Here is a 24,720-nt window from a genome sequence, read left to right on the forward strand (position 1 = left end):
ACATGATATATGACATGAAAGACTACTGCAGTGCTGTTGAGATTATTGTGAATCATTCCCAGTGCAACGACAATAAAGTCAACAATCAGTCTGACCCGGTGTGTAGTTTGGCATTATGTGTGTGTGTGTCTGCACTTTTTGAATGACGCCACCAAACGCCTAATTTGTAATCCTGACTGTGGTGTGTGTGTGTGTGTGTGTGTGTCAGTTACTCTGGTGTGCATAAGTGGATTAGAAACAATAAGCGCTCTGTGATGGAAAGACAATACACTTGCATTCCCTCTCTCTCTAATCCTCTGTTCGTCAGATTGCATTTCTGTTGACCTACCTGCGTCCATTTCGGACTCATTGTCTGTGTAATTCCCATCAAACTAACCAGATGAAAGCTGAATGTGTGAGTGTGTGTTTCAGAGAGAGAGAGAGAGACCAGACCAGAGGTTCTTAATCAGTAATTAGTGCTCTGCGATGTGTTGAGGATTAATTTACTGGTTCTTCTATCTCCCATCTGGTTACACACACACACACACACACACACACACACGCACACAAAGGCCCTCTATCTTTTGGTAATGGTCTTGTCAGATTCCACGGTGTGTTCCACTGATGTCCCGATCCGTGTGGTCACCGCGGTCCAGCTGGACTCCCTGCGGCTGAAGACTCTTCTGAGGCAATAAGCGGCACGCCGCCTGCATGTCACAACGGAGCCTAAAGGACAATGTAGCCGCCACGTGCACCATTGGCGGCAGGACTCTCTCGGGCCCCTCGTGGCGCCCGGGATTCAGACCACTCTGCACACGGTGCAGGGAGGCGAGGCGGTGGCGGCGGGTGGGGTGGGGGGGGGGGGTGGGGGATAGAACTCTCGTCCCGACTGCAACCCGCCAAAAGCTAAAAGTTCGGATACAAACGCTTTCGGGGTGAAAGCTAAATGTGTTGGCGAAGGGGGGGTCGGAGGAGCCGCTCAGCGGGATCCGCTTTGATGACACCTCTGAATGAAGCTCAATAAAAATCAGAAGCAAAGTCATAAAGTAATAAAAGAAAAATAAAAAAAAGACATCATGAATTCATTCACATCGGCAGCAGTGTGTTTCCGTCACATGTTAATTACCTTGCTCAAGGGCACCTCAGCAGCGTGTTCCCGGGGCCGGCAGGCAGACAGCGCTCCTACGTCTATTATCCCCTCGACAAAGGAGAGCCGGATTGAGGCGTTGCTCTTTGTAATGGGAGCTTCTCCGGAGTAATGGAACTCGCCTGGAACAAAGAGAAGGGCTTCTGATATCAAATGGTGTCCTATTACCACAATAAGTGACCTTTCTATTGGCTGAGAAGGGCCTCCGCCGGTCCAAAACCCCCACCGTCTTGATAAGAACCTGGAATTAGCGTCCAGCATAATGGAGTGCAGCGCAGGCAGAGGACGGAAGGGAAGAAAGGTGGGAGAGAGTGGCGTGGGCGGTGGGAGACGTTTCTTTGCATGAACCAAAGCACACAAGCGATGAAGGGAAAGGGGGTCCTGTTGTGAGAGGTGGGGGGGGGGATAGGCTGGATGGTGAGGAGGTGGAAAGGCGTCAGGATACGGAGATGCAGGGATGTTTCAACAAAAGGTCTCATGTTGAGAAACGCTTGTTCTCTCCCTCACGTTCTCCCTTTCCCCCTCATTATGCCTCCACACTAAGGGTGTGTGTGGGGGGGGGGGGGGGGGGTGTAGGAAGAAATGACATTTTCATTTGTTCTTTTAAGGGATTCTTATTATCACCTTTCAAGAGGGGACCCCCCTCCCCCTCTATTTCTCCAGCTCTCTCACTCTCTCTCTCTCTCTCGCTCCCCTACACAATGGATTCCAATAGAAGTTTTGATACTCTCTCTCTCTCTCTCTCTCTCTCTCTCTCTCTCTCTCTGTCTCTCTCTCTCTCTATTCTGCAGTATAATTGCATGGTTGATTAATTATATGGGAATCAGTAGGAGTGAAAAGAGGAGTTGGCATTTTAACCTACAGAAAGAAAGGAGCACTTCACCTACACACACACACACGCGCGCATACACACTCTCAAAACCACTAACAACAGGTTTTACCTCTGCATTGTCTGGGAACAGGGTTTTTGTGTTGTTGCCCACGCATACAAAGACAAACACACACATACACACACTCCGGTTTTAGAGGGTTAGGGCCACCATAATTCAACAGGAAGGGGAGAGCCGCGTTATCTATTTATAAAAGCTACAAGATTATGGCCATATTTATGACCATTATTTATTTTGCACGGTACGCCAGTGAATTACTCAAGTCCTTAGTTATAAACGTCAGAAACGGGAGGGGGTTAAAGTTGAAAAACAACTAATCACTTTATGCAAATTAGGGCTGAGGTCTGACCTGCAGGTTCTGTGATTTGCATTCATAGTAATTTACATGTAAAAATAACATTTTAAGATGGATTTTTTTTACGGCTTCTCCATAAATAATGATAAACTGAACCAACAGCAAACATATGTGAAGCCTTTCTATTTTGTTCGTCTGTTTTTTCAATTTCTGTTTTGACTTAATGAATAATGAACATGAATATAGTTTAATGAGCTGTACAGATATTATGAGATTTATCTCGGACGGACTGTTTTAAAATGATTTGTACCCAACTGTCTTCATTGATATGTCTTCAACACAAGGGCTTCTGAAAAGCCAAGAGTGGGTGTCAAGCTTACTGAGGACAGGGGGCAAAAAGTGGTGGAAAAGATGCAAGTTCCAAATCTATCCAGTTCATTGGAGACATTAAGTAGCTTGCGCTCTCTTCAACATTCATGACTAGTTCGTGGCCAGTTGAAAGGTCGTCCTGAGCTGTGCTCCATTTGTCACTTCAGTCATCGAAACTCAAACTTAATGTTGACTCGGTCTGTGCAAGCAGTACAATTCTGTCCAACAAAGACTCAACCACGTTCGTTTAAAAATATATTTATTTTTAATCTTAAGATAGATTTTTCTTTATTTTTTTATTTGTGGTATTATTACAGTCGAGTCTAAACATAAAGCGGGTGAAATAAGTATTGAAACGTCACCATTTTTCTTAGTAAATATATTTCCAAAGGAGCTATTGACATAAAATTTCCACCAGATGTTGGTAACAACCCAAGTAATACATACATACAAACCAAAACAAAGAAGTTCAGAAATAAAGTTATGTGTAATAAAGTGGAATGACACAGGGAAAAGGTATTGAAAACATGAAGTAAGGGAGGTGCAAAAAAGACAACAGCTGAAAACTATCAGTAATTAAAAAGCAATCCAGACCCTCGTCAGTGCAAATTAATATCAGCTGGTTCAGTCCCAGCTGATGGCCTACAAAAAGGTCTCATTGCCGAGGTGTCACACAATACATCCCATGATGGGTAAAAGCAAAGAGGTGTCTCAAGACCTTCGACACCCAATTGTTGCAAAAACACAATGATGGTATTGGTTAGAGGCGCATTTCTAAGCTTCTGAATGTTCCAGTGAGCACAGTTGGGGCCATAATACGGAAGTGGAAAGACAATCATTTCACCATAAATGTATTTAGACCAGGTGCTCCTCGCAAGATTTCTGACAGAGGAGTGAAAAGAAGGATTAGAAGTTGTCCAAGAGCCAAGGACCACTTGTGGAGAGCTTCAAAGAGACCTGCAATTAGCAGGTGCTGTTATCTCAAAGAAAACAGTAAGTAATGCACTCCACCACCATGGCCTGTATGCACGCTCACCACACAGGACTCCATTGCTGGAAAAAAAAACATGTTGAAGCTCGTTTAAAGTTTGCTGCACACAACATTTGGAAAAGCCAGTGAAACACTGGGAGACTGTAGTGTGGACACATGAGAGCTAAATTCAACTGTTTGGATGCTATAATACACAGCATGTTTGGAGGAGAAACGGCACTGCACATCACCCTAAAAACACCATACCAACAGTGGAGTTTGGAGGTGGGAACATCATGGTGTGGGGCTGCTTTTCAGCAAACTTCACATAATTGAAGGAAGGATGAATGGACAAATGTACAGAGACATTGACAGAAATCTGTTGCCATCTAGCAGGATGATGAAGATGAAACGAGGGACAATGATCGCAAACACACAGCCAAGGAAACTCTCAGCTGGTTTCAAAGAAAGAAAATAAAGCTGCTAGAATGGCCCAGCCAATCACCCGACTTAAATCCCATTGAAAATCTATGGAACTGAAGATCAAGATTCATAGAAGAGGCCCACGGAACCTTCTAGATTTGACACTGTTTGTGTGGAAGAATGGGCCAAAATCCCACCAGAGCAATACATGTGACTAGTTTCTCCAAACAGGAGGCGTCTTGAAGCTGTTATTAACAACAAAGGCTTTTGTACAAACTATTGAATAAATATCAGTAAGCGTGTTCAATACTTTTTTGTTGTTACCAACATCTGGTGAAAATGTCATGTCAATAGCTCCTCCAGAAATATATTTACTGAGAAACATGGTGACGGGTTCAATACTTATTGCACCTGCTGTACCTTACTGTTCAAGTGTATTTTCATTTGTATTGCACTTTAAAAAGGAAAAAGCTTTTGAACGCAAGCTTAAAGAAATGTAGGTGGGCTAATAAATAAAGACTAAATTATGAACCACTTTAAAACACAATAAAAAAAAAAGGCCGCTCTGAAACGATTGAGAGGCATAGAGTGAAAGCGGCTCTTTGGATGCGGTGCATTTTAGAAGCGTGGTGATGCTCACGCTGCTGTTACGACCGCCTCCTTCAGCAGTCACACACGTTTTGAGACCCGGGTTATCTGACAGAACAACTTCCTGATGATAAAAAATTCAAAGCAGACGTTTGAGAGCGGTAAGCCGGCGATGTATTAAAAAAAAAAAAGAAAAAAAAGGACTACGTGGCTTGGGTGGGCATCGGGGAGCTCAGGATGCCTGTGCACCCCGCTGGGGTGTTTCACCTCTCCAAGTGAACCTCCAGCCGTCTATTTCTCTGCTCCACTTTGTTGTTGTGCATCGCAATCAGCGGCTTTGGCGCAATCATTTTGGGGCGTGGATTGTAAGCATCCCATGACTCATCCTTGGGTCAAAACCAAGTTCTACTCATCACTCTGTGATCCTGTTTTCTCTCTCTTCCTCTGCACCCTTTATGGTTCCTGATCATTTATTTCAGTCCTACTATGTATTCTAATGCCATATAATCGTAATAATGCAGTGCATCCTACGGATGCAAGGATCTGCATTTTCACACCACTTTTGATGTTGATGTGTACATTGATACCTGTACATAGTGTGTGTGTGTGTGTGTGTGTGCGCGCATGTGAGTGGATTTGTTGTGTGTGTGTGTGCACACGCATCCCTGATGGGATTTGATCAGACACCAATAAGAGCAAATCTCATCAACATCAAACTGCTTTACTGCTAATCAGGTTACCGAGAAACCAGCCAGCCAATGGCAGCTACTAATGCCATTAAGTCGAGCCCTGATTGGATTGGGATCTTATTTCAACTTCCTGAAGGCTGCCAGCGTTTTAATCAATAAACACCACCGCGGTGATGTCACAGACCGTTAGAACGGCGAGGCGGTGATGTCACAGCTCATTAGGATTGTAAAGATGGTGGATGGGACGTGCAGAGAGGATTGAGGTGTTTCGGTGTCAAGGCAAAGCCGAGGAAACTCCACCCACACTCTTAAAAGATGTGCGAGGCTGCATGAAAGAATTGTGAAGAGGCAGAAACACAAACGCAGCACATCTTTCATGATAATTACATGGTGTTGGCAAAGAGAAAGAAAATGCACGGTTGGAGGGAAGTAGCGAAGGAGGACGGGGAAAGGAGAAACTGTCAAGCAATGGATGTATGGGGCACACAGAAATGCAGCAGTTAAATTAGGATAATAAGGCTTCATGAGTCTATTCCATATATGTGCAGAGTCAATAGACGAAAGAGGAAGGCCTGGTGAGAAATAACAACAAAAAAAACTTCCTGGTGAGAGTCCAGTCATTGTTGGAACACATTGGAGAGTATATTTCTAAATGTGAACACCAGCACGCTAACATGCTCACAGTGCCAATGGAAACATCTTTATTTGTGTTGGGTTAATTAAAACAACAATTCCAAACTTTTACCGGTTGGTGTTTCTACGGAAACAACAGTCATTCAAATAACCAAAAAGCATGTAAAACCATGGCAAAAAGCATGTAAAACCTTCGAGCCCCTGTAATGATGATTCAATTTTTTAAGATAAAAGAATACATTTAGGTAGAAAAAATGAGTTCCCCCCCAATAATAATAATGCACCAAGCTATAAGGTGGTTTTTCACACACCTCATTTGACCCCTTTTGAGTGGACAGTCTGTATTTAATACAATAGTATGAGAAGAGGACGTAAGTCTTGGTAACTATAAAACATACTAATGACGATCAAGTCAAATTAAATAGTTTTATCAATGTATATTCATTTGATCAACTTTGATGGTGGGAACCTGACAGTAATTGTTTTATTGTAAGCCTCATTTTAGAATAACGTGTACTATAACTGACTGACATGCTTAAAAACCCTGTGGAAGCACACTTTTGAGATATAAATCAAGCCAAAATTACACATACAAACCAATTGTATCAAATAAATGATGCGACTGGGTCTCATAAAACACTGATTACTCTAGACGCTCCTAACTATGCACGTCAGATCATTACCCGCCCAGACCAAAAGAAAATGACATTGTTTTTTAAACACTGCTTTGCTGCAGAAATCATTACGATGGCTGGTACGTTTTTCTTTTCTTTGCGCTGTAAACGCTGCAGCAGGATGCATGCAGATCTCAGCAGGCGGACACCGGTCAGTACAGCACGGAGAAGAAAAATAATTAACAGAGGAATCATTGACGGATGGAGGAGGGATTCAAGGGAATCGCCCACGCCTAAAGTTTGAATTGCCTCCATCCAACATGTAGTTTGAACAGTTTCATATTAATGTGAAAATTAAAACCCTTTCCACAAATTAATTAGAATCACCCTGAGACCGCTCCCTCTTTAGAACTAGTTCATTGACTCAGCTCGGCTGTTCTGGAGACAAAAATAATCCTCTTTGCTGGTTCTGTGGATTTCACTCACGTCGGGTTGGTATTTCCAAATAAACTGAAATAAGATTCTATCCACGACTGGGCCCAAAATGGCCGCCTAATCAGGCCCACTTACTGGGCTGGGACATTAAGTTAAAACAAAGCATTGCAGACACTTTAATCCATTTAACCTGGCCAATCCTGTTGCGGTCACTCCATTCAGCGTTAGATTCTCTCCGATCGTCTCACTTTAAAGGCGCAGCCGTGCTCCCGTCTCTCTCTCTCTCTCTCTCTCTCTCTCTCCGTCTGTCGCTCTCTTTCTCTCCCCCCCCCCCCCCCCCCCCCGTCTTCTCTGCTTCAGATCGATGGCGAGGGCGAAAAGCTAATGACCCATCTCGGCAAACCAATTCACTCCGCTCTGCCACACTCAGTACCTGTCTAAACCTATGAGAGGAGAGGCGAGGAGAACCGTACATTTAGCCAAAACTTTTCCTCCCTTTCCCCTCCCTCTCTCCGACTGAAAGCTTTGTGAAAAATCACAAAGGGAGGCATAAGCGTCGTCCTTCCATCCTTTAGAACTCTGCACACTCTCCACAGAAAGTGTTGGGGGAAAGAGTGAAATTGTCTCCTTCTGAAAAGGGGATTCCGGCTTTGTTAGACAGTGTGACAAGTAGTTAATTTGAAGCATACTGAGGCCTTTATCACACCGACCAGGCTTTCACTGCTCTTGACCTTTTTGGCTTTGACCCATTAAAATGAAGTCACAGTTTGAATATGTCCATGGGTTGTTGATTTGTTGAAAGTTGTTTTTGTTGGTTACTGTTAAAGAAGCATCATGTGTAACCCACCATTGAGAAATCTTTTATTTTGTAGGATTCAAATTTACTCCGAGTCTTGACTGCAGATCTTCCTCTCAGGCTCTTACAGCCTTACCTCCGATTCAGAATGGGCTGTCGCTCATTGATGATTTCCACAAGTGAAGAAATAAATGATCTATTCGGCTCATTTTTATACATGAATGGACATCTCGCTGCAATAAAATCAAAGTTTCCCCTCCACTGTCTTTAGGCTTCGCTTCATCCATCTCTGCCCCCCACCCTCAAGTTCAGCTTCAGTGCCTATCACATCTAAATTCATTAGTGCCTCAAGATATATATGTGTGTTTGTGTGCGTGTGTGTGTGTGTGCATCATCAGTGCTAAATGATTATAAAGCATAGTTATTAAAAACTGCCATAATTACCATCCCTGTAGCAAAAACACTGATATGAGTTTACCTCCTCTCCTCTCCATGGGCAAAGACACACACACACACACACACACACACAAACTACCACACAGATTCTTGTAATGTACATGTAAGCACACACATTTACGATGGAACAGAGGGGAACAATCATGCACTGGGAAGAGCTACAGGACACACACACACACACACACACACACCACTCTCCCTTGGCAAGAGCAAACTCTTACACAGACTTTGAGGCTTGGTGTCATTTTTCATGTTCCCTGTCCTCTCTCGCCTGCTTTGAATGTCAATTATAAACCTTATGACCGCAAGTTTGGGATCTAACCATTTTCTCTCCTCCACATGATCCACATGAGAGACCCCTCATTATGTGAAAAGATGGCGGCCATGGTACCCGTTTCATTATCAAAACACTAATAACACAAACTGACACTGAAGGCAATGCTGGTTAATAATTGGTTAATTTCACAAACCAGGAAGCAATACACTCGTTTTTGTGTTTTTTTCTTCAAAAAGATAAGAGGTGTTGCAGTTCCATGCCACGAGCTAACGAGCAGCTTCTGCAGAGGTGTGCGTTCACACGGAGTTAGTGGAACCGCGACTCAAGTTAGCATACGAGGGAATGGAAGTGCTACTGGAGGAGAACCAGAGAAGCAAGGACAGCCGTGAGAGTGGTAGGGCCACTATTGGTGAAAACGATAATCTGGGATTTCACATTATCGTGGGATGTGTAAATATTAGTGTAAGTGTTACTGGTTAAGAGTAAATGAAAATGGCAGGTTTTCCCAAATAAACAAAAAGATTCCAGCATGTTTACCTTTTTGGACTGATGCATTTGAAGCTTTAAACCTTTCCCAAATCATAGCTCCATACGTGGACATTCGCTCTGCAAAGTCTGACTTTTCGTTTTTAGTACAAACAATTTAGGCAACATCTCCAAAACAGCCGTTTTGGCACATTTTCTCTTGTTCCAAACAATTTATTTCACTTGCACATCATTTATGGTGTCCAATACATCCACATACAGTAGTTTGGGGCTTTAGTAGTAGTACTAGTAGTAGTAGATGATAACACTAACCCTTCTGCAAACCTGTTCACTGGTAGAACAGGTTGTTGTTTGACAGGTATGAAAGAGACACCCGACCAACGGGCTTCCTCACCCACACACCTCTGTGTGGAGTCGGCCTAGTTCTTTACACATTAGAGTCCAGCGTTATCTGCACGATGGAACCGCTGAAGTACACAAACATTCCAGTCATTTTCATAGTGGTGGGCTCTCGCAATGACCACAGACGTGACGACGGCCGAATGTTGTCTGGGTTTTGTCCGGGGCCATGAAGGGTGGAGGTCGAGGTGGTGTTTCCCATAACGATGGATCGCTGCCTCCATCTCTCAGCTTTTGGGAATGAATGGATAAAAACACAGCACCCTGCTCTATTTGTTCCTGGTTTATTCAGACTCCTGTGGGCTCAAGGTTTTGGGTTTATCTGCCTGAAAACAGACGCAACACACAGACACACACACACACACACACACACACGCACACTCTCTCGCCTTCCACCTGTCGTTACCAGCTGGCAGATACACCTGGTTCACTGGCGTCGGCCAAAAAAAACGGAACGTTACCATGGTAACCATATGGTGTTGGCCTGGCATGTTGGGCATTGTCATGGTAACGGCCGAACAGACAAGTGGGCAGTGCCAACCTTGTAGGCCAAGCTGGACCGGCAGAGCACACACACAGGCGTTTTGTTGATGATGCTGATTCTTCAAAGCTCCACACAACAGCTTCTCCACTTCGTAAGGAAACAATGTCAGGCTCACATGTTATTCAGTGGGAGTTGTGTCCCTTCATGTCATCCTTTCACTGTTTCTAATTCATCCTGTGGACAGATCCGACACGGCTTGGATTTCCTTTATCAGCTGTTGGGCCGGGGTCGGTTTCGACAGGGAGAAATCCTCTTTGGTTCCAAACTAAACGCATCAAAACTGAACAGCGATCTTGCAGGTCATCACTTCAAATCAGGCTCACAGCTCCGAGTGAAGCCGGGCACGGGACAAAATCACAGCCACCTTGGTCTCCCTGGGCGGTATCTATGTGAGCAATGAGGGCTACGGTGGACGTGTGGACTAACACTCCCCCCCCTCACGGCTCCGAGCCTGGTGCATAGATGGGGATAGCATGCGCCCAGTCATTAAAAGTAAAAAATACATAAAGAATGTTGCACAACGCAAGGCATTAACAGACGACCTGTTTAGCATTTTCAACAAATGAAACCCTAAAGGCTTTTTGTACCGTGTTTAATATATTATTCTTGGCTTCTCTCGGCACAGAGGTGCAGGATACACATTTTGGAAGAAAGGCTTTTGGACCGTACAGCAGTGTTCTGCCCCCAGTCGGTCTAACATATCAGGCTTTCATCACGTCTTCTTGTTGCGCGGCGTTCACAGCGCACGGGGCTTTGTGTGCGTCGTGTGTGTTACAAGTTCACTGAAGCGAAATCCCTCAATCTGCACGTAGTGTGATTTCCATGTCGCAGAGGTGGTCGAGATGAGAGACACAGCGAGATGATGTTAAAGGTGTTTTAAAAACATAGCGTCTTTGAAGGGTCACGATTGCACGTGATGCCTGGTGCTTTCGGGTCAGGTTGGACCACGGCCACATCTGTCCACTCCAGCGAGCACAGTACCCAGTGTTGCACTATATTGAAGGATGAACTAAAAAGTATATGTGGATGCGCGCGCGTGTTTGTGTGTGTGTGTGTGTGTGTTTGCACACTCCCCAACATGGCTGCATACATTAGACCTGCAGAGTATACATTAGAAAAATAACACACACACACACTTTCTATCCCTATCTTTCTTTTTGTTAAATACGAACACACACACTCACACACGTATCCCATGTTGCCTCCTTGAGACTAAACATGAGCAGCAGAACATTCCTCCCTGTACTTCTGTACACAGGAGCCCAATGTTTTTACTCCGGGTTTGTTTGCCAACTTTGCCTAGCAAAACCAAAGCAGCGTCCTTTCCTCTCCTCTCAGCTCCTTTCCTTTCCTCTGGACTCCTCCGTCTCCTCGTTGGGATGCAGAATGTTTTATTTTTCAGGAGACTTGGAGGAGTTCCCTTTGGAATTGGCTGATTTGAATCAATAACTTGGCTCGTGCTGGTATTATTTCCAGAGCGGCAGACTTCAGACCTGAACTTTGACTCGGAGTCGGACACGCCGGAGGTCACACAATTCAGGACCTCCAAGACTTGGACTATTATGTGTTGGCACCATAACACAAATAAATAGAACAGCTCAGGGACCGCCATGCATAGCAAGACAGTTATATTTATACCGTAAGAGCATTGAATACATTTAGTCTCAGTCGTGTAAGAGAACTAAAAAAGACATTTGTAACACATTGTGGTAAACAATAGTGCTTTAAAGTCTGAGTTTTCATCCATATCACACATTATATAAATTTTATGATTGCATCTGCTATACATTTGGGAGTTCTCATCCTCACATTTTAGCGTTAAGTTCCCTTTTTGACATTTGGAAATAGTAGTTTGACAAAGACAAGCCAACTCAAGGTCAACGTGTTTGCTTTTTTCACTCTTCATTAGAGAAAGTTGACTTATTTAAACTGAATTATAACAGCTTCAGAGCTTCTGTGTCAGCAGACGGACAGAAAACACATGCGTGATGGTCAAAAGCTCTGGAAAGGCTTTGAGGATTATTTGTTAAAATAAATTATGTTCAAAGTCAACAATTAACAGTCATGCTGCAATATGCTGCTTAGTTTTGAAAGGAAAATGTTTCTGGTATTTAAATCAATATTCAGAAATCTGAATTACTGCAGTCATTTGAAAATTCAAAAACATGACATAAAGGTTTGTCATTACTGGACTGATCAATATAAGTTTATTTTTGTTTAATGTTGATGTATGATGTTGTTAAAGACCTCTCTGGTCTCACCTTTATTTAATGTCTGATGATGAATATTGAATGAATGTTTCTCCAAAGGCCAGGTGTGTCTCTGCCTTCTGAAAAGACTTCTGTGTTTGATTTGTATTTATTTGTTGTTGTTTTTTCTTCTTTCGCACTGTTCATTCATCTCAGTCTTTGTCTTACAGCTGTGGTATTTTCATTCCATCTTCCCTTGATTTGCTCCCCTATTCAGACGTTTGTCCTTCACAGGTGTCTGCATATATTGACTTCAGTCTTTTCGCCTTTTAATTCCAGTCTCACCCGGGTTGATGGTGATGGTGGGCGGACCCGAACCCACCGACCTCTGTCACATCTGCGCAAAAGATGTTGAGGGTGCTTAAACCGTTTTCTTTGACTGGGTTTGTTGGTGTATTTTTTAAATTAAAGTAACATTGTAGAGGAGGGCACTGCCTCCTTTACATAAAATGAGCTCCAGTGCAGTGCCTGAGGTCAAAGTCCCACTAACAGCCAGAATCAAGTTCTTTTGATAACATTTTAATTCAAATATTGAAATAGTTATTTTCTCCATTTGAAGGACCTCGTATTCATCCGAACAGAGTGAAGGCTGCGCCTTTTTAAAAACCTGGAGAAAACACAGTGCCTTTTCATTGCAGACTGTGAATGGATTGAAGTCAAAACCAAAAGACAACCTCGAGTTCTGCCTCTTTCATCAGAGCTAATAGTCTTTGCTTATGTGGTCGATTGAATGTTCTATTAAATATCCCAGTAACTACTTTTATATTTACGTAATTTCTTTGACAATTTCTGTTTGGCCTTGCCACCAAACTTGTCTGACTTAATTGTGTTAACATTTGCTGTAAAATCTCAGCCAATCTTCGAAAACTCAACTGATTTTAATAATTGAACTTGTTTGAAGTCAAATCATCTTTAAATTTCTAGTTGCCAGAGCCAAAGCCATTTTAAATAAAATACATTTGATATTTCCAAAAAGGGAAAGGGCAGCCTGAAGTATGAGAAACAGCCTGATGGATTTTGCTTTTCCATTTCCTATGTATTGTAAAAATGTAGCTTTCTGTAGTTCCTGAGGACAAAGTCAGTCTCGGCTCCTCTCTGTCTATCTTCAAATAAAGCATATGACAGACAGACTTTGGCAGAAAATGTTCCTGCCTTAATAGTCTGTCGGTCAAACAGTGGTCAGAGGGACACTGAGGTAGACTAGCTGTGTATGTATCACATGTGCCTGTGAGAAAAGAATTCACTGTGCTATGCTAACATGTTAATTAGCACAAGGAATGGATGACGCTGATAGGAATATCATTCATTTTTCAGGTCATAACCCAAGAAATAAGTATTAGACAAGGTGTTAATGCCATGATGATCCAATTCTCAAAAAAAGTCATTGCCTTTTTTATGCTCTGGGAGACATAAATGTTTTTCGAAAAAAAGAATTGTTCCCAAATGAAAGTCAAGGGGTCGCTGAAGTTGTTAGGATTCATCATCTGGAAATAATCAACATAAAATGTTCCCATAAATCCTTTTAATAGCTGTTGATAAATGTCACTAAAACATTTAAAAAAAATAAGCTGGTGGCAAGCTCATGTGGTTGGTAAAGTCGGTCGGCCTTATTCTTAAGGGACGTGGAAGCGCCTGTAAACAGTTCATGGCCAACCATCAAGTGGCTGACACTTGGGTTCAGAGCCAAGTGATGGACCATCCAAAAAACGGACCTTGCCCTCCCTCGAGACATGCTACTCCTGAGGCATTGAAAAAACAATGTGCCACTTGACGTACTCAGGGGTTTTAGAAAACAGTTTGATATTTTAATTTTTGTCTGGTCACAAGCTTGGCCTTAAAATATATACCATGGAGTGACTGGTGGGATCCGCTGAGCGCTGTGACAGGCCAGAAAGGGAAAATGTACCTGCACCGGGTCAAAAGGGATCCTTCCCCGAGTCCAAATAAAATAACTATTTATGCTTGCTGTTCATTTCCAGCACAGGGATTTTTGTCCCTGCAGACTTACTTTCCCCTTCACCAGACCCGTTATTACACAGCAATGTCTTCCTCGGCAGGCTTTCACCACCCGATAAGTGCTGCAACGTTGTAGTTTTGTTCGTAAAAGGGATGAAGGGAAGTCGGGAGAGAGTCAAAGATCTAGATATCTCTGCACACCAGAAGTCACACCGTGAAAGACAATGTTTGGTCAGAAGGCCTCCGAAAAATAAAAAACAGAGAAAATGCTTTAGTTTCAAACATCCAACATTAAAGTTTTCCTCTTTGAAATGTGTACTTCAGGTGGATATTTTGCGCTGTTAAACACACTTGTATATTTGGAGAGGATCACAAAGACGTCCATGTGTACCAATAGGAGTTGTGTCGCTGCAGAATCACCTCGGCTGCTCAACGCTTAGTTGATTTCAGCTCGCAAATGAAACAGCTGCCTCCATCGATGCATAACCAAAGTATGACATGATAGCAGAGTGCATGAGAAAATGACAACCTGAAACCGGGGCAACTTCGGCAAACATGATACACTGCCTGCTCTTTAATGGCAGAGTACAAACACTGTGTTACAGGTTCACATTTTGAGGCAACGCGGTAGCATCGGAGCGATTTTTGATGACGGGGCGCCGGTGTTTATTTGAAGGGCACGGTCGCAAAGCAGCTCACACCCACCATCCAGCAATGCTAAGAGGCTGTTGTCTCTGCAGAGTCCAGAGTATGCATGGAAGTGTGAATATTATTTTCAGAAACTTGGGAGAAGGGAGATTTTTACACCTTCAACTGTGGGAGAGGTTGAAGCGAGAAAGACGAAACATGCGAGGAGGATCCACAGTGGTGCCCTTCTTTTATTCTCCGCCGAAGCCACACATTTGTTTAGCTCAGCTGTGTGCCACGTCAAAACCATTGATTTTGTCGCTTGTCGAGCGACTGTCGTGATGCCATGATGTCGTCGAGCCTCACATTGACGCGCGCGGCTGTCCCCACTGTGTGCAGGTGGTGAAATGTGGGGGAATTATTTTAGTTCTATCTGCAGCACATAATGGTTCAAACAGTATGCTATTACACATAAGCAATGTATATCCAGGAAATGCATCGGGGAATGGTGCCATATGCAATTTTATGGGCTGAGACCAGGGATGCAAAAGGTCATCCTCCAACCGAATCCTACGGTAATCTAAATCATTTTTTTTGACAGAAAAGATTCTTAGCACAAATAAAAATTACAGTTATATTCTAAGTCCACGAAATGTCCCCACGGCCTCCTTTAAATGAGGAAGAAGCACCTGCTGGGGGTTTATCTTGATGACGTTGCAGATCCAAGCCGTCCTGGTGCCTCTTCCATTGTATTTCATACCTCTATTCTACTCATTAGCAGGAGTGCCTTTGTGGGTCCTGGGTTGGATGGGGGTCCTGGCGTGTGCCAGGACAGTTTAACCTTCATTAATAAATGCTTCTGTCCACATCGAGACTGTAAAAGCACTTCCTGAATGCAACTTTGACGTGCAGACACAAATGTTAATTTGACAAATTCAAATGTGCCGGATTCCTTATAAAACGAGAGCATCTCTTAACTCTCAACGGTTTCCAACATGGCTGAGCAGTGCAAAAAAAACCCTGCAAAAAGTGCTGACATAGATAAAGTACCTTAGGGCAAACCGGAGGGTGGGCAGTACGATTCCACAGAGCCGCGGCTGTGAGCTACGCAGTGGGGGCCACTCACATCCAAAAACATTCACTAAAACCATGCATGGCCTCCCCGGCTATGTCAACAACGAATGGATAAGCTCTGATTACAGCAGAGAGGGAGGGAACGTGGTATTTGCTGCTACACTGATGCCCCTCAATGTCAACTTTAAAAGCTTTCATTTATAGTAATAATATAACATAATAATAAATGATCTCCACGTGAAAACATTACTTTGGTCAGAGTCCAAAAGTATCAGAAAATATACCCAAAGTAACAAATAAGTAGTCATCATGGGCCTGTTTCAGAATGTCGAATCACCATGTGCATTTCATTTAGTGGATAATTATTGTTGATGCATGAACATTTCAATGTTTGAGTTCGTTGAGGTAAAGCCTTTTGTTATTGCACTAAAGTCTATATAGTCCCTAGAACATTCCCTAGAACATTATAAACCGATAAAATGAGACACTGGGTTTAATGTATGAAGCCAAAGACTGACATGAAATGGGAATGTCCAAGTTAAGAGCAAGCAAGAGTAATTTGTGAAAATAGGATGTGTGGAACGAAAAATTAGTGATGATAACAACAAAAAAGACAATATTCGTTGTCTCTTAAATTTAGATTTAGAAATGTTGATGGTCGTGCTTTTATTTATGTAAAAACAATATTAAAGAAAAAGTCACAAAAAATTCAACACTAGTGTGAAACATATAACATAATAGTAATAATTAAGAGACACGATACTAACATATAAATACAATATCGAAACTTTACCGATGGAAACGTACTACAAACTCATGTGTTTTGCTATATTGTTCCTTTTCATTTGTAATTTCTGTCAATTAACTCCAGCATCGTGACGTCACGCTCCCTCGCTCCCTCCCTCGCTCCCTCCCTCTCTATCGCTCTCTCTCCGCGTGAAACAAAGTGCGGTGTCCGCGGGAGCCCGTACGAAGCGAAAAAGAGAGAGAGAGAGACCGGAGAAAGGAGAGAATGGAGCGGCTGAATCCACAACAACAGGAGGAATAATAACCCACGAGAAGAAGAGAAATAAACAAGCCTGAAGACGGGGGAGAAGAGGGAGAGAACTCGCGGGGGAAAACTTTTCCGGGGTGTAAACTGTTACGGACTGAAACGCAGCCACGTTTTAAAACATGGATACACTTTGCACTATTTTCCCGGGACTCCTGCTTCTCTTTTCGGCCGCTGGCACCGTCTCCGGACAGATGCCGACAGGTAAGGACGAAACAGTCAAGAGAGTGTTTTCTCTTTGTAAAGTTTGGACTATTTTTCTCTCATTTTTTTTCCTCCATCCGCGCGTAGCGTAGGAATCTCTCGACAGGTGTGTTTAGGTGCAGCAGAAAAGTTCGGCTCCGTGTTAAAACGAATCGGACCGTCGTGTCTGCTTTTATTCTCTTCGTGGTGGGTTTCCCCGAACACTTAAAAAGACACCGGAGGTTTGGTGGAGTGAAGAAGCTTTTTTTTGGTCAGCGCTTGCTATATTGCGAAAGCTTTATTTACGTTGCTGTTTTAAAACCGTCCGCGAGACGGGCGGCTCTTTGGTTTGAATTCAGTACGTCGGGTTATTTTTTTGCTCTTGGAGGTCTCAAACTCATTTTCACAATATTTCTTGTATTGTGTTTTGATTTTGGGTCTCCGGACTTTTCTATCCGAACTGAGGTCTGATCAAGCACCCCCTCCCCAAAAAAAAGAACACATCGCGCAACAATGTACAGCGAGATGGGGTCCCCGTGAAAAGTTACGGTGTGCACGGCGATCACCACCCCAAAATAAGTACAATATCCTCAGTTAACCAACCGGTGAATAATCGTAATATGCATGTTAAAAAAAATTCAACCGTGATTTCGTCGGTGTCTTTCTCGGTATTGTGTGTGTGTGTGTGTGTGTGCGTGCGCGCGCGCGTGAAGTCTTCAGTGAGGACTGTGCGCTCTTCAGTCCGTACGAGGCAAACGGCCGGTTCGGTTCGCAAACGATCCTCTCCTGCTCCAACTTTCTTCGCGTGGGGTGGGGGGGGGGGGGGGGGGGCGCACAGCCCGGGGGCTCATCGCCCATTTGCTTACGTGGGTTTTTCCTCCTTGTGTTTAACTTAAAAGAGAGAGAGAGAGAACAGATCACTACGAGTTGTCTTTATTCCGAAGACACCGATTAGATCTTACATACAAACTACATCTGTATGATGTCCGATGTGATTTTCCACGCCCTGTCAAACTCTTATATCCGTGGAGGCGGGCAGCGCAAAGTGTCTCTGCTCCCGTCTAATCTGCAGAAACGCAGTACGCACTCCAGAGAGAGAGAGAGAGAGAGAGAACCAAAACCGTCTCTCTGCAGCGCTCCGGGGAAACGCCAAATGCAAAAGTCCCCCGAATGAACTCCAGGAGGAAACGTCCTGGGTGGGTTCCTGGCCCCGGACCGATCGCACGCGCAGAAAACCCAAAGTCCGCGCACGGTGTTCCGCAGCTGTCGGGCTAAAAACTCTCTTTTTACCTGCGTTTTATTTACGCATTCCTCTCTGTGAACTCGAACCCACACACACGTGCACAAACGGAGAGAAAGAGCGACCCGCAAGGCTGTTAGAAAGCTCACCTCCAAAACGGGTACTGACCCCCCAGCGAGGCTATGATAAAGGACAAATAACCCGAAATAGTAAAAAAGAAAAAGAAAAAGAAAGTGTGGCTTTCTGCTTCGGCATTCGCCCGTGCTTCGTGTATACAAAAAAATTCCACATTAATCACCACCTCATCTGTGAGCGTTTTATTGCCCCCATCCCCCTTTCCCTCCCCTGTGGCCATTTGGCCTTCTGGGTAACAAATGTGTGGAATTTCTTTGAGGCCTCTTTGGGAATTTTTAAGGGCTTGTTAATTTGCAAGTAAATGCTAGTGACTTGATGCTGCTTTACATAGAGGCAAAGGGGCCGGAAAAGAGACGTAGCAGTTGTGATGCTTTGCAGACCAAAAGAAAGTGTACGTGTCTGAATAAAAGCAACGGTGCTAATCATATGCACGAAAATGATCACCTGATTGCAATGAAAGGACCCGATTCCCAGGGGATGAAAGGGGTTACTGCCACCCTGTGTTTTGTTTTACACGGTGAATACGGATTTGATGACAAATGAAGAGTCAAAGAAGACAAAGTGGATTCTCTCTGCATCGGACGGGCGCAGAATGCAAGCGAGCACTAACGGCCGCTTCCATCGCTGACAGCACTTTTATTAGATCACTTCAGGGGAAACGCTCCACCGGAGGACGCTGATGGGGTTAATGGGCTGCGGTCGGTCGGTCGGCGTGAACTGTCACCGGGGAGGGGGAGGGGGAGGAGGGGGGGTGATTATTAGATCCGTAGCCAATAATGAGAGATGTGTGTTGTGGTGCAGCATCAGCAGCAGCAGCCGCTGCTCTCTGGAATCACCGACAAGGACAAGACAATCAGTGGCACCGATTTAAACGGCGTCCATCACATTTGAACAGAGTCACTTTGAGTTTGCGTCGAGATGATTTCCCTCTAAATTTCCACCCTTATCTCCCAGTTTCCTCATTTACAAAGTCAAACCATAAATTATGGCGTTTATTTAAATCCGTCCCTCTTCTTATCGTGCTGTTTTGCGGCAGTTTTGTTTTCGGCCTATCGCTTACAAAGTCGCTTTAATAGATGAGAACGGGTGTAACTGAGTTTATGTTAATTTGACAACTTTCTAAATCTGCCTCCTCTCTGATCGAGCTGTGACACAGATTCCAGGCGTCTTTAATCTTAATGAAGTAAAATAATTGTTTTCCATTAGTGTCTCCAGCCGAATTAGAAGGCTGTCGCCACAACTGAACACCACATCTGAGCGGGTTTAATTATAATTGTAAATTATTTTAGTATTTTCAACATTTAGAACTAAGTTCTCTTGATTATAATTACTTTTTGGCTCCATTTAAAAGCCATTTGAAGCTGAAAAAATGAGAGCGTTTCCCCCCCAGAGAAAGAGAGGGATAGTGGAAAGAGAGGAGGTGTGTGTGCGTGTGTGTGTGTCGCTGAGAGGGGAGGGGGACGTCAAAAAAAACAAAAAATGCAACCATTGTTTTTTTGGCCGTGGGCATCTTCTCCACTCAAGAGACTGAGAACGGCATGAGGGAGGGAGGGAGAGAGGGAGTGTGTATGTATGTGTGTGTGTGTTTCTCTGTCATGCCCTGTGCGTTTGGGTTTGTTGAGCAAATGTGTGTGTGTGTGTGTGTGTGTGTGAACTCATGTGTGTTGCTGTCACTTATAGAGAAGGACGAAGGCCGAGTCTTTTAAGCCCTGCGGAGTCCAGTGGTACAAAGACGAGCATGTTTGCTTCTCATGTGAAATGGCCTTCACGTTCTAGCCGTGCCGTGGAAAATGGCACCAAATCAAAGAGTGCTTAATTTCTTTTCTTTCATCAGCGCGTGTTCTTTCAGATCCATCTTAATGCCGTCTCCTTCAAATCAAGCGCCACTGTGCCCAGAGCCTGGTCTGGTTCCACAGATTTCAATTTAGTGATAGATTTAAAAAACCCATCTCTTTAAAGGACTGCCTCATTCTTCAGTCATTTGGGGAGGAAGTCTGTGCGCACACAAGCATGAATATATGTATGCATGTGTGTGTGTGTGTCTGTGTAAATGTAATTAATCTGTTGAGAGAATTCATTAGCTAATCCCTGATTAGACTGAGTGTGTGTGGATGAATGCATTTGAAGGTTTGAGTTGAAAAATGGATTAGCAACATTTTAGCGTTTTGTCAGAGCATTAAGAATGGTGGAAAGCGAGCACACGGCATGATTGACACATATGATTCATATTCCACACGCCATGCTGTGATGAGGGACGCTTTGGTACTCCTACGGAAGAAATATTGTGACTGTTCAATCCCTTTTTTTCCAAGTGAAACATTTGAGTTGGTCTATTGTTATAATGATTATTGGTATTTATTCATTGTTAATGAAGAACCGTTCTGACGCATGGTGGCCGATCACTGGTGCTCCTTATGACCTACATAATTATTAGATATACATTTTAGATTTCATAAGCACAAAACAAACCATACCGTCATTGCAATGATTTGGTTCCCCCCCCCCCTGATAGAATGGTGGGGGAAACACTGATTATGTTGTTGTCTGAAGTGAAAGAAGCAGGTACACCAACATCAAGGTGTATCAGAAGAATCTGTTCCCATCAGCCTTTTGGGCGTCATCCTCCTTTTTCACCGTAGGCGGCGCGTCGATGAGTCGGCTCATCCTCGATTCTCTTGTTTCCAATAAATTTGGAATTTATGCACAATTAGGGGGAGAAGAACAAATAAACCTTCAAATCAGCTGATGTTCTGGTCCTGTAGACCCCTGCTACATGATCGGGGAGAATCATCAGTCATGAAACCAGAGAAGAGTTAAAGTCTCATCGGAGACGAAGGGATGCAGTCCGTCCGAGACGAATCCCAGACCCTGAAATATCACCTCCCTGATGAATGATGGTATTAGTCCGGTATCATCAATCTCTGCTCTGCCCCGTTTGGCTCTGGTCACAGCTGTCAGTACACGAGGGCCGAGAAACACCCCGCTGCCTCACACACACACACACTTACACACATGGCTGGCTAATGACAGATTAAGTAATCAACACCCTCAGTTGATTAATTACATTACAGTGCGCGCACACACACACACACTCACACACACACAAATGTGAGCAGCATCAGTACCAGTTGTGTTAAGTCTTTTGTGGTGATTATGATATTTCAAAAGTGGTCATGGCTGATGCGTGTGTGTTTGTGTGTGGAAGAAAGGGATTGTGAGGCAGGCGACAACAGTCTTGGGAAAATGTTTGTTTGAGGCGAGGGGTCAAAGGTCGGGGGTTGGGCATCTGTTGGCTAAATGTTATAGTTTGTGTGAGGCAACATGTGCAAGTCAACAGATTTTTGCAGTTGCCGCCCTACAACCAGGAAGCTGTAGTCCCTTTTTTTCTGATGCTGACTCTTCTCTCGTCTATGTGATGACACACATGTGCTTGCTGTACACTCTAACGCTGTCTTGTTGTTCTCTGCTTTGCCTCCGTTGGACCCAGCTCACATGGGGCGTGCCGAGAAGGGTGAGTTACGAGTGGCCGGCCGAGAGCCTGAGCTTCATCTGTCCATAGTCATCATCGCCTCTTGTCATAGTCTCTAGTGTCACCTTAACACCCTTTTTGCCATCGGGGGGCTTTTCTCAAACCACGTTCATCCTGTCCTTCACCAGCCACGCCGTCTGTGGGCTTAATCCTCATTGCACGACAACAACACCTCTTGGAACACCACTAACACCTCGATGAAATGTCCAAAATGGTTTCAGTGGCTCGCGGACGATCGTCTGCGGCTACATGCTCCCGGGGAATCATTTCCTCCAACGACGACATAGCTTTTAATCGACGACAAGCATTTGAAGTGCTCCCGACCCGGCCTCGCTGTTGTCTGTCTCTGTGAGTCTGCCAAGCCCCTCCCGCCCCCTCCACTCCCCCCCCCTGCTGTGTTCATCTGTCTCTGTCTGTCTTCCTGTGCTTGGACGGCTGCCGGGAGGTTTTGAAGTTTCCAGGTGCGGTTTGTTTAGCTGAGCCCGGTCTCTTAATCAAGCGGCTCTCGGTAACTTTGTTCCCGCGGCGGCTCCTTTCCAACCGTCCACTTTAGCGCGCGACACATCCCTCCATCCATCAGTCTGTCTTGTTGCTTATGATGTTGTTGTTTTTTGTTGTTGTTTTGAACGTGACGGGTTGGTAAAACTACTCCGCTGACATCTGACACCGCCGGGCCTTGGGGATAGATCACCGAGTAACTGGGGAGTTCAGTGTCCCACGAGGCTTCGCTGTGACAGAATCAGAGCAAATATGTTGTTAAAGGAAAAACGAAAAGCAAAAAAAACAAAACCCAAGGCGAAGTTCACATTCTGGTTAATCCTGTAAAATGCATCTAGATTTTTTTGTTTTGTGGGAGTTAAACATGGGATTTGGAGTGCTGCGCTCTGTTATTCAATACAAAAATAATAGCGGCCTAATGAAAGCCCAGCGAGGCACAAATCCTGTCGGTTCATATTAAGCAGGACAGGTTCTTGAAAGGGGATTCGGCAGGTTTTACATCTGCTCTTGCTATCCTCAGTAGATTACACCCCCGATAGCTTGTAGATGAGGTAGGGATGACTCAACCGGAGAGTGTTTTAATTTATAGGTTTACCGATTTAAGAATTGGTGTCATTTTAAGTTGATCTGTGTATTTTCTACATCTCCATTCACATAGGCCGAAAATTGCATTCAGAGGCAGTTCTGTCATTTTCATTTTGTTGCTTTGAAAAACTCACAAATCCAAAGACTCAACATCCTCCATGTTCAGTCAAGGGTTCAATCGCCAATGCACCGTAAATCTTCAGTTTCCCTGTTGCAACTGAACTCTGTATCACAGGTTTGGCAAATGTTTGCTGATACTGGGGGGAAGCCAGCCCCACACTGAGTTTCAGGGAATTCCTATGACTCAGATGGTTAAAGTGTAACCCAACGTCCTCACTCCAATCAGCTTTTTTTGCTTCCTCTCTCGTCTTCCTCTTGAACTACAGAACACAACATGCCCCAGAATAATCTTTTGAGGAGTATTTCAATGGAAAGATGGCTGAAAGAATGACATTTTATTTTAGACTTGTTTGCCTTTGAAGTGTCCTTGTGACTATTCCTGTCACCCTCAAAGCTCCTAAAGTGATGCTTCAGACCAATTTAAGATGAGGATATGCGGCAGGTACTGTCCATAAAAAGGCAATATTTTCTTTGTTTGATTAAATAGCGCAACAAAGCTATGTGTTTAGGTTTTTATGTGTGTATGAAAGAAGGAACCTCTTCAGGTGGACTGACTTTATAGACGTAACCAGAGGGGGGTGTGTGTGTGTGTGTGTGTGTGTGTGTGTGTGTGTGTGTGTGTGTGTGTGTGTGTGCGCGCCTAAAGGCAGTGGCTGAAGTGGTTTCCATTAGTCCAGTTAAGACGACATCTGTCATGAAGCTTTATACTGACACAAGTAGCCATAAGCAATCTCTGTGCAGTACAGCATATCGAGTCTCATCCCTGATCTCTGTGTGTAGTCCAATGATAAAACATTCTGCTACAGTCCCTTTCATGTCCATCGTGGTATCTAAAAACACACCGTTTTACTGTTCTTCCAATGCTTTCCAATAACCCTCTGCTCTTTAAGCTGATTCCGTTCAAGAGCTATATAAACCGTGTGTGTGTGTGTGTGAGAGAGAATCAGGGGCTCACAGACAGATGACCAGTCCATTAAGATTATCATCTCCGTCCTGACCGTGTATCTTCACATCACCACGATGCTGGTCCTATAAGCAGAGATTTAAATCTATCAGATATTCCAAAGCTAAAGGATGTCACACTTTCTTTCAGCCGGTCTGTCATCCTAATCTGTCGTTTGGTTCTGTCTGCTGACCGGGCGAGTGTGTGTGTGTGTGTGTGTGAGACTGTCTGTCCTGTCTGCAGATGACTGACTGCAGACACATGGTCAGCCTGACAAGCATTTACCTACACGTACATGCAGTCAATCACTCCAGCAGACAGACGTGTGTGTTTGTGGTCATTTAAATGTTGAACATCTGTCAGTCACTTGCCTGGTTGTCATACAGCGGCCTTTCTGAAACGCTGTCTTTGATGTTTAACATGAACACGTCAGAGTAGAGCCTGTCCCCAAAACAAACTTTCTTTCTATAAATGAAGTAGAAGACATTTTTAATTGTAGATGGAATATATATACTTCTCTCATTAACCCCTCTGACTCCT

General features: G+C 44.0%; 1 protein-coding gene across 25 annotated transcripts in view; it reads left to right on the forward strand.

The window, feature by feature from the left end:
• Positions 1-16,811: 16,811 nt before the first annotated feature.
• Positions 16,812-24,720, forward strand: part of ptprk (protein tyrosine phosphatase receptor type K) — an 84,025-nt gene continuing 76,116 nt past the window's right edge. For 11 of the 25 annotated variants that reach the window (XM_037448849.2, XM_037448857.2, XM_037448858.2 and 8 more), the window contains exons 1-2: positions 16,813-17,151; positions 21,993-22,016. In XM_037448849.2, coding sequence (XP_037304746.2) covers positions 17,070-17,151; positions 21,993-22,016 — 106 coding nt within the window. In that variant the 5' untranslated portion in view covers positions 16,813-17,069. Of the gene's footprint in view, positions 17,152-21,992; positions 22,017-24,720 lie in introns of all 25 variants that reach the window. The other 14 variants (XM_037448844.2, XM_037448847.2, XM_037448854.2 and 11 more) reach the window with 3 other exon arrangements.

The sequence above is a fragment of the Pungitius pungitius genome, chromosome 20 (genome assembly GCF_949316345.1).
Source record: "Pungitius pungitius chromosome 20, fPunPun2.1, whole genome shotgun sequence".
NCBI classification, from domain to species: Eukaryota; Metazoa; Chordata; class Actinopteri; order Perciformes; family Gasterosteidae; genus Pungitius; species Pungitius pungitius.